This window comes from Sylvia atricapilla, chromosome 18 (assembly GCF_009819655.1).
Source record: "Sylvia atricapilla isolate bSylAtr1 chromosome 18, bSylAtr1.pri, whole genome shotgun sequence".
NCBI classification, from domain to species: domain Eukaryota; kingdom Metazoa; phylum Chordata; class Aves; order Passeriformes; family Sylviidae; genus Sylvia; species Sylvia atricapilla.
The window spans coordinates 10,741,945-10,752,646 of NC_089157.1; the positions used below are offsets into that span (position 1 = coordinate 10,741,945).

The 10,702-nt window shown below is 42.9% G+C and overlaps 1 protein-coding gene across 2 annotated transcripts in view; it reads left to right on the forward strand.

Annotated features, from left to right (window-relative positions):
* Nucleotides 1–10,080, forward strand: part of PRKCA (protein kinase C alpha) — a 142,453-nt gene extending 132,373 nt beyond the window's left edge. For both annotated transcript variants that reach the window (XM_066332375.1, XM_066332376.1), the window contains 4 exons: nt 1,046–1,126; nt 2,500–2,607; nt 4,970–5,110; nt 8,640–10,080. In XM_066332375.1, the coding sequence (XP_066188472.1) occupies nt 1,046–1,126; nt 2,500–2,607; nt 4,970–5,110; nt 8,640–8,804 (495 nt within the window). In that variant the 3' untranslated portion in view covers nt 8,805–10,080. The remainder of the gene's footprint in view (nt 1–1,045; nt 1,127–2,499; nt 2,608–4,969; nt 5,111–8,639) is intronic.
* Nucleotides 10,081–10,702: the final 622 nt, after the last annotated feature.

Sequence of the window (10,702 nt, forward strand, 5' to 3'; positions counted from 1 at the left end):
GGAGTTGGAGGTGGGAGATGTTGGAGTTGGAGGTGGGAGATGTTGGAGTTGGAGGTGGGAGATGTTGGAGTTGGAGGTGGGAGATGTTGGAGTTGGAGGTGGGAGATGTTGGAGTTGGAGGTGGGAGATGTTGGAGTTGGAGGTGGGAGATGTTGGAGTTGAAGGTGGGAGATGTTGGAGTTAAAGGTGGTGATGCTGCCTTCAGTGAGGTTGGGCAGGGACTGGGATGTCCTGCATCCCTTCCCAGTTCCCAGCATCCCTTCCCAGTTATTTTGGAAGAGATCTGAGGAGCACCTGCACCTCCAGACTCCTCCAGAGCATCCCCAAACGCAGCTCTTAAATAAATGAGCACTGATCTCTGAGGAGGCCTCGATTAAAAGGATGACACAGGAGGGGACCTGGGTGCTGCTGGCTCCTGCAGCCTTTCCTTGTGTCAGAACTCAATTTGTGCTGCTCTGTGAGTCAGATGTGAACCCAGAGCATGGAAAATACTCGACATTTCCCTTAGTCTGAACAGCAGAACCCCCTTTCTTTTTGGTGTGGTTGGTATTTTGTATTATCACAACCATGTGCCTTGGGAAAACTTGACTGGGATTATTAAGAGTTTTTCCCTTCTCCTAAATTTTGATTCTTTTACAGCAGAATAGAAATATAAGTATTGAAAAGAAAGGTCTAATTATTGATAGCCCATGATTTCGAACTCTGACACAAACAGCTGGGTAAAGGTTTTGTCCTGTCTCCTACACTGTGCTGCTGTACTTCCTCCTCTGCCCTCAAAGGCACATCCCAGGAGCTCCTGAGAGCTGCATTTTCCACAATATCAGGGTACCAAGGGCGTGGGTGGGTTTAGACTCACACTTGCAAAACAATCCAACTCCCACTGAAAGCCATCATTAGCTGGAGTGAGGATGACACAGTTGGCTTTCTGGCCTTTTCCAAGGAAATCTGTCCTTCTCTACTCATCCCACATGTACCTATTACACCAAAGGCTGGGGTTAGTTAACACAGGGGCTTTTCCCTGTTTTTTTTTCTTGTGATTATGCAGATTATTGCTTACCAGCCCTATGGGAAGTCGGTGGATTGGTGGGCATATGGTGTGCTGCTCTATGAGATGTTGGCTGGCCAGGTAAGATTCCTCCTCTCATGTTGGCTGTGACCTCCTCCTGCCCTCCAAAGCTGCTCTGTTTCAAGGCTCCCTGAAGGTTTAGACCATTACAGGATGAGATTGAAGCCTTTCATTCTGCTGTTATCTCCTTGTACTCTTGACTGACTCAACTGAGAATGTATTTAGGCTTTAAGCTCTTTATGTTGCACCCACATAATCAAGCTCTGCCTTTGAATACGGCTCCTTTGTACTGCAATAATGTTATAAATAGCCATCTTCAGGATTGAAAGGGAGACACTTGAGCAGGAAAATGCATGTCAAGTGGAAGAAATACCATTTAGGAGTTTGAAACCACAGGGAAGCATAATAAGAGCGTGTGTATAAAGCTCTGCATTGCAGTTAAGTCCCAAGAATACAGTTTTTGTACTGTACGTCCTGGGGGTAAAATGTGGGTCTCAGCACTGGGAAATGTGCTCAGTTACAGACCCCTCATTCTGCAGAGCTAATGAGAGGCTGCTCTCTGAGTCACTCGGGTAGGGAAGCAACATTCTGCTGCCATAAATGGCAGATAAGCACCAACTTTAAGGAATTCTGTTAGTCTTGAGTTGAAAAAAGATTCCTGCGACTGGATTTCTGTGAGGGTTAGGTAAAGGCAGGCATTTCCCAAGCTTAAAACATCCATTTGTAACAAATGCCTTTTTTAAGAGTTTCTCTGTGAGGTTCCAGTGGACCTTGTAGAAGTTTTAATGTGTGGCAATTGCAGCTGTTAACATTTGCAGGCTGAATTGCAAATATTGGCCATCTGAAGGCTTTGGGGGAAAGGAGATTTACCATTAACTGGGTCTTGCACAGGGCCCACATCCTGGGGATTTATCCATGGGCACTCTCCTCCCCCTGTATTTTAAAATCATAGTGCAGCCCTTTCTTGTGATGGTCTCAGAAGCAGAATCTACATCCATGACATAAAACAAACTGGAGTTTAACTGGGATGAAGTGAGGCATGGATATACCTTAGCACAAGGTGATTGAAAGTTATTCTCCAAACTTCACCCTTTGAAGTATTTTGCCTGTCTGGAGCACAGTAGCTTTAAAAACTGATTAAAGCTGATCCCAAAGATAATCCTGCGCACATTTCATTAACCTGGCTGCCATCCTGGGGACAGAAATGAACATTTCTCCTTGATTTTGATCTGAGGCTGTCAAACGCTGAACGTGTGGGTCAGCAGAAATCCAGGCTGCAGATTGCTGTGAGTCTGGGGGTTGTTCCAGGAGCACTGCTGTGTATGGATCTCTTTGGGCACGGTGTTTGTCCTGCCATTTCATAAAAATGGAGAATTCAGAAATATAAAAAGGAAAACTCAGTAAGTTACTCACTTGTGATTTATTTTCCACAGCCTCCGTTTGATGGGGAAGACGAAGACGAACTCTTCCAGTCCATCATGGAGCACAATGTTTCCTACCCCAAATCACTGTCCAAAGAAGCTGTCTCCATCTGCAAGGGGGTGAGATAAAATGCTATTTATCATTAAGTTCCTTTCTGGCAATCCTGTGTGAGTAGCTGGGTTTGCCTGGCTCTGGCACAGCACTGGAGTGTTTGAAAGACAACTTCTGTTGTCACTTGGTGTCACTGGTAAGTGCTGGGCTCTTCCCTCTGTGCCTGCTTGTTTTATGGCAAGAACAAATGTCAGGAGGAGTAGCTGCCAAATCCGGGGCAGAATTTATAAGCAGGACCATGGTGTGAAGAGTCTCCCCCTGCTTTGCCTCTCGACCCGTGGCAGCACAGCCCTGATTTTACAGGGTGAGACTTCTCAGCTTGGCTGGAGGTACTCCAGCGAGTCCTCAGCCCAGAATGTCTAATGACAGCATCAGAGCACAGCAGTTTAGGAGAATCAGTTTTTAAATGTAGGTGAAGAGGAGCTTATGTGAAAATCTTTAGCCTAAATGCAGGGAAATCACAGGGAAATTCTGACCCAGTGGTACCTGTGTGGCCCAAAATTGGTCTTAGATACTAAATTTTTTTTATTTGTTTTTACTTTTGAGGAAAATAATAGATCTGGTTTCAGGGGATTATCTTAGAAAAAAAAAAAAAAGAATTAATTTGACTTGCCTTTGATTCCATGCAATTCTCCAGAGCACCATCAGCCTGCAGCTTTTCCAATCCACCACCTGTAATGGGTTATTTGATGTCTGACACACACTGATAAAACACCACTGCCGTAGTTAATTTGGAATTTACATTCTTCCTATCCTTTTCAACCATTTAGGAAATATTATATGTGAGCTGGATATTAGTCCATTAAAGAAAATCACCAAGGAAAAGAAAAGGTGTTTAGAACAAGAAGGTAAAATGAAAGACCAGGCTAATTTTGGAGTTTATATCAGTGGAGACGTGCTGGCCAACAAAAAATAACCACGATGTATTTTTGTAAAGTACATTCAGATCGTTGCCTTGTGAAAATCACACGTTCAGACAGCACAGTCTGAACCTGAGGTAATTGCCCTGTTCTCAGCTCCTCTGTGTGCTGCTCTCTGGGTGCTCATGTCAGGAGGGCAGAAAGCTAAAATTACCCTGCACCTTGAGATTTTGGGCAAGTCTCTGTGCTGCTGACACATTCTCCATCTGCATTAAACTGACAAATTAATCTCAGGTTTCAGTGGGAATTTTTCCTGAGCTGAGAAGTCAATGTGAGAAAGTTCCTGACCCTTGCAGTCAGTGGTAGCTCAGCAATCCCAGCACTGGGCAGCACTGGGCAGGACAAACGTGCCCACTCTGCTCTTGGAATTGATTTGTCTGCCTGACTTCCATTCCACTGATTGAGAGTTGGTTGGGTTTGGTAAATGCAGCACCTTTGGAAAGAATTAAAACTACTAGAATCAATATTCCCATTTTCTTTCATCACCTACTGTTAATGCAAGGGGGTTGGAAAAGGCAATAAAAATGGGAACATTGCTGCTAATCTTGAAGGAGGCTGTGATTCCTGCCCAGTGCACAACCCCTTCCCAAACCTGCCTGGAGTCACTTTTATTTTAGCTTCGAAGTTGGAATCAGATCAACTCAACATTTGGAAGGAGACTGAAGTGGTGCTGAGGTTTTAAGAAGATCTGTTGAGGTATCACTCCCAGCAACACATTAATGATATATAATTTGTATTAAAAGTCCCCACAAAACTGGAACTGAGAGTTAAAGGCTACATTGCACAATTCCCAATGTACACACCAGTTGGAAAACGCTGAGGATCTTTTAATTAGGGAGCACATTCCAGTTCCTGAGCATGCCAGGCTGGTGGATTTGGGACTGGTTTTTTCCCCCAAATCTGTTTCATCTCTGTAACTGGGTAGAGTATTGACCGGGATGTCATTAAGGATGCAAGGGAGGAAACACAGATTAGATATTGTCAGCTGGGTGCCAAAAAAATTGGAGGCTCGGTAATGAGATGTCTTGAACAAGCTCCAGAAAAATGAAATGGGAGTGTGTGGGGGGGGTTGTGCTTCATGGAGCTTTAGAGCATTGGAATTTATGGTGTTTAATTGATTGTTGAGTTAGGGCAGCATTCTGGGGATCTATAAGTGTCTATAAGAGACTGGAGGTGAAATTCAGGAGGGACTTGTGGACCTTGGGCACCACCTGCACCTCCAGCAGCAACCCCTGCCCAGGGGGAAAAACTTCCCCAGTGCAGCCCCATCAGCTGTGTCCAGTGATCAAACAAGAAAATTCTTCACAAAACTCATTTTAGCTTTTTAAAACAACTTTATTAGCGGCGTGTATCTTCAGGAGAGGAGCCGGAGCATTGCAAGCAGGAGAAAAGTCACTCTCACTTTCCTTCTAGCATTAAACTGAACGGTTTGGTGTTTTCTTCCCAACAGCTGATGACTAAACATCCTGCAAAACGCCTTGGCTGTGGCCTGGAGGGGGAAAGGGACATCAGGGAACACGCTTTCTTCAGGAGAATTGACTGGGAAAAGTTGGAGAACAGAGAGATTCAGCCACCTTTCAAACCGAAAGTGGTGAGTGAGATGCCAAGTCCCTCCCTTGGCAGGACTGTGGCTGCAGCCCTGCTCCTCCTGGGGTGGGATTGCAGATGTGGGGCACGGATAAAACGGGGCAATTTGATGAGGGCAGAGCTGTGCTCTGCTTTGGCACCGTGTGCTGTAACCTGGGGAACTTTGTGCCTTGCAAAACTCAGCCTGGCAGTGGTTTGAGCCCTGCTGGATGGTCACTCTGTGTGAGGAGCTGAAAACTCCTCAGCACATCCCCATCAGCCATTAAAGACTGGAAATAAGTGTGGGTAAGAGCTGTCTGCTCTGAGCAGCATCTAAAGCCAGGCTCTGGCTGAGGGGTTTGGATCAGAGGGGTGAATTTCCCCCATGGTTGGCTGCCCAGCACAGGGGGTTTTATTCCCCATCCTGCTCCCTTTGCAAGATGAACCCCTGGTTTATTTTCTGGGTTTATTACTGGTCTGCACACATGTATCTACAGGAACATTTTAGAAACCCGAGCAAGTGGAAAGATGTCCTTATCCTGAGAGCTGTTTGCAGAACAGAATTGGAAGAGCTTTGCTTGTCGAGGCAGAATTTCTTGCAGCGTGTTCTGTGCTTTATTGACAGGCAAAGAGAAGAGTTTGCACACAAGAACACCAGCTTTAAGGAACAGCTGTAAATTATTATGTCCTAACATTGAACCTTTCTTCTCCAACCCTTTTATTTTTCAGCTGAGAATCCTGGCAGGCTTTAGCACTTCAGGTGTAGGGTGACTGCTCTTTACACTGATTTATTTGCCAATACAGACACACAAGTGAGGTATCACAAACTAATGAAGAGAGGGACAACAACACCTGAATTATTCTTCACTTTTTTTTCCATACAAATGGCTTTTTCACACCAACAGGAGGAGAGTTGCAGCTGAGAAGGGTGTTTATGGCTAAAGGAAATACCTTTCTGCTGTGATGGGGATTTGCATGCAGGGAAGGATGTAAATAAGTGAAGAACTTGTGTGGTGCTGCCAACCCTGCCCAGAACTGGCTGTGCAGAGGGGAGTTTTTAGAGCATATTTTATGGAAGATTTTTATTACCTGCTTCTGCTCATAAAGCAGATCTCCCTTCACATCTGTAAGTTTTATTAGCTCGAGAGCCGAGTGCTTTAGAGTCTCCTTGAAGTTAAAAGTAACACCGGCGTGAAAGGTGCTAAAAGCTTGACGTTCTGGTGGTGGGTCTGGTTCCATCAGAGCTCCTGGCAGGTCCTGCCTCCTCCTCAGAGCAGATCCCTCAGATCCTGGCTCCTGTGTGCCCTGTCTCCCTGGTTATCATGACCTGCTTGGTTTGCTCAGGCTGCTATTAAAACACGCCGAGGCGGATTCACACGGAGCCCTTGACTTTCCTCCACAAAAATAACTTAAAAAACCCCAAGTCTAGTGTTTGCATTCCCTGTGCACATTTCTGGTGAGGGCTGCTTCTATTTGTATCAGTGGCACACAATTATAGAAACGTTTAGGTTGGAAAAGACCTTTAAAAATCACAGAGTTCCAACCATTATCCCAGAGCTGCCGAGCCCACCACCAACCCGTGTCCCTAAACACATCTACACAAGTCTCAAACCTCTCCAGGGCTGGATATTGATTTTAGAAAGCAAAAATCACACAACCCTTATTTTGGCTGAAGATATGGATGCATTTACAGGCGTTGTTCAGGGTGATTTTTTTTTTTTTTTTGGAAACTTTTCTAGGTGTGTCTTCTCTAAGAAGTTCTTTCCTGCAGGAGTAATCCTGCTGTTTCCACAGCCCTTACGGGATGGGACACAGAGCTGCAGATTTTGGGGCAGCAGTTGGGTGCTTCAGTAACATGTTCCCTTCCTGACTGACATTTTCTGACTGATTATTTGGCAAGAAGAGAAATATTTTACTCATATTTCCAAGTTTAGGGGGTTTGAGGAGTCCTGTGATGTCAGCTAATACTGCCTTAAAGTTCACAACGGCAGTGTTACTCTTTAATGTGAAGATTTGTATCATTGAAGATACAAATTTATTTATGAGTTACTCTGTTTGCACCCAAAACACACCCATATTTCATGTGATTTATTTCTTAGCCTCTACTAGCATAAACAGTAGTGAGAGACCTAATGGTCTCAGGAACTTTGGTTTCAATGTCCAGCTTGTTTGAATACTTTCCACTTACTGAAAAAAAAAAAAGGAGAGGAAAAAAAATTAAAATAAACAACACAGCATAATTTTATTACAGGATGATCCTTACCTGTTGAAGATCCTTTTTAGCAAAAAATTTCCTTTTTAGCAATAAAAAAAATTTCCTTTTGTAGCTGCTGTGAGCTGGTTGTTGTGCCTCTTGCCAAACCTCTCACTCTGAATCTCCTCAGTGGGCCTCTCTCTAGTGCATCCTCCTGCAAATGCACAGATTTTCTGGTGTTGCATTAATTCAGGAAAAAAAATCAATATTTAATATTGGTCTATTGTACGAGCCACATTCTGCCCTTTCTGAGTTTTCCTCTGAGCCTGGAGATAATAATGTAATTTCCCCTTTTCTCTCCACGTGCAGGGATGCTGAAGGGATGGAGAGAGAGGGAAGGGTCAGGAACAACGGGAGGAAACATCCACTGCCTTTATCCCACACCTGCTTTATCCAAAGATCTCTTACAATAGTTTTGAGATTTACCAGTTTCCTCCTCACCTTTCCACAATAGTCAACACCAAATTTTCCTCAATTATTCTTTTTTTTCTTTCACACAAACTAATTTCATTCCTTTTTTATTTTTTAGCATGCTTTTGATCATACTTCCCTGCTTATCACACGTTCTCTGGGTTCCTCTGAACACTTTCTACAACCTTGGCTCCTTTTGTTTTCTGCTCTGAAGGAGTTGTGCTCAGGCTGTAGCTGTTCTTCACCCCCTTCTTGGCTGAGCTTTTCCCAAAAATGAGTCTCTTAAGAAAATGAAGGAGAAAACCTGTGATAGCAAGTTTTGGAACAAAGAGCTGCCCCAGGGTGTGCTCCCTGCCCAGCCCTCCTGCCATCCCAAGGACTGGGGCCCTGCTATAATTTAGGAATTTACAGGAGTTTATGGTTTGTAGGAGTTCAGTGAAGACTCAAAGCACATCAATGAGTTGCATTAAGCCTCTTGCAGCTCATGGAGGAAACAAGAGACTAACACGAGAAATTTCATTTTGTGTTGTAAGGCTTTTAAAAAGAATGAAACGACTTGACAAAGGAAGTATCTCTTGCCAACAAATGTTTATAAAAATATTTCCTTTTTTCCTTCTGTATCCCACTAATGCTGAAGATTTAAGCCTCTTTATCTCATCACCCCAAGCTGATGGATGGAAACCTTTCTGACTGCTTTTTTACCAGGAGTCAGCTATTAAAACTTCATTGTTTGTCTGGGTTTTTTTTATTTTTATTTTATTTGTCAAAACACCTGAAAAGAAAATTTTCCCTTACAAGAGGGAAAGCCTTGCATGTATCCTGACAACTCTGCTGTTGCATTGCTGGCTTTTTTCAGCCCTTTTTTATCTGCTTTTCTCTTTCTTTTTAGTGCGGCAAAGGGGCCGAAAACTTCGATAAGTTCTTCACCAGAGGACAGCCCGTGTTGACGCCTCCAGATCAGCTGGTCATTGCCAACATAGACCAAACAGATTTCGAAGGGTTCTCTTATGTCAACCCCCAGTTTGTGCACCCCCTCGTAGAAAATGTAGCATGAAACAGCAGAACAAATCCCGCCGTGGGGACGCAGCTGTAACCCTACAATTTTCAGGCTTTCGCCTCCTTGATTCCATTTGGGCCTGGAAATTGTAGGGTTAGAGGGTGTAAGATGAGGGAAGGGCCACTTTAGTCAGGATTTGGGCTTTGCAGTTGTCTTGACAGGAGATAGATTAGCATATGGTGCCCACTTTTCCTTCCAGGAGTCGCCGGTGGCTCGTCGAAACCCACCCGTGTTTTGGTACGTTGTGTATTTTGTAACTTCCCGCTGTCCTTTTTCTCCCTTTTCCACTCTGTTGGGTTGGAAAGCCATCTGACACGTGGTGTGAAGGAGAAACCACCTCCAGTGTTTATTCCTTGGGGGAGGACACCAGGAGGTGGGGGCATCCTCGGGGGCAGACCCAGAGACTGAGAGGGGTCAGCTCCATGGGGGGAGAGGCACTGCAGGAACATTGCTGAAATATTGCCAAAATATGGCAGGGAAAAAAAAAAATAATCTAGTTGGGATTGGGTGGGGAGATGAAATCCAATTAGACCCCTGAGGCTTGGCAAAGCCATCCTGTGAGATCCCAAATAAAAGCGCTCGGGGTGTGGCCACATCTCTAGGATTTGTGCTGAGAGTAGCGTGTGATAAACTCAAGGGTGAAATTTTGTCTTTGATAATAATAATAATGATGACGACGATGATGATAATAGTAATAATTTTAATAATACTTTTGTGAATTTTTAATCTCCATGAGATTATTCTGTGATCCAGGGTGCCATTGTCTGTTCAGTTGGTTTAATTTACACCACTCCTCAAGTTTACTCTTAACTGGTTCTAATACCAATGTTTTACTATGGAATTTATTAACCTGGAATACGAAACAAAACTGTAACTCCTTAAATCTTATTTACCTGTGTTTATTTATAGTCTGCAGTGTAGGGCAGTAAATTGAAGAAAGCATTACATATACTAAATTAACAAAAAATGCAGCCCCGAGTGACTTCCCGATTTCTCCAGAATAACTCATGAAAATCAAGTGATATTTAGTCTTAAATAATCAGTTTTAATTCAGAAAACTTTGGGCTGTAGAATAATCAAGCCTGAAAGAAGCAGCACCTAAAACTCGTTTTATTGGTAGAATGGAATTTAATACGTTTTACATATGCTTCATGCAATGAATTTTGCATGTTTAGTAATAACTCTTAATAATAAGGGTTAATAATAAGCAGATCTATATTATTGACATAATCGTATCAAGCATAAAGAGTATTATAAAAATTTTATAAAACAACTTGTGCTTTATTTGTGAAAGTTCTTGTTCTGAATGACACCATTTAGACTTAGCTAAATGTTTTCTTGCTCTTGTTTTGATTTTTACTTTAGGTTTTGAATATTGTTACTGGCTTAGGGTATAATCTCTTTTTTTTTTTAAAGTAGATATACTTTTAAATAATAATCGCTACCTGCAGGTTTTATACGAGGTTCAATTAGGCTTTCATTTCACATCTGCTTATTACTTGCAGAGAAGGAAATAGACTTTATTTGCAATGATGAACACTGTAATTAATGCAATCTTCTCCTCTCCTATCACTTAGATAAAAAAAATTTTGATATTTCCTCTTACAACTTACCAGAAGATATTAACTCCAATCTCAGTAAATAACGTTTGGTGCATATTTCGATTTTGTTACAGCATGTAAAATAGTAGTTGGTGCATTTCCCTATTTTTTTTCCCCTCCTGCCTTGATCCCATTAGCAGCCACAGGCACTTTTTGTCTGTCAGATGTGCATGATAATGCCAGAAGCATGATGTCTCTGTTGCTGCATGCAGACTGATTACAATTTTTTCCCAGCATGTAAACATATTCGAAAAAGCAGAATATTTGCCATAAAAGACTTCAATTTCTACTAGA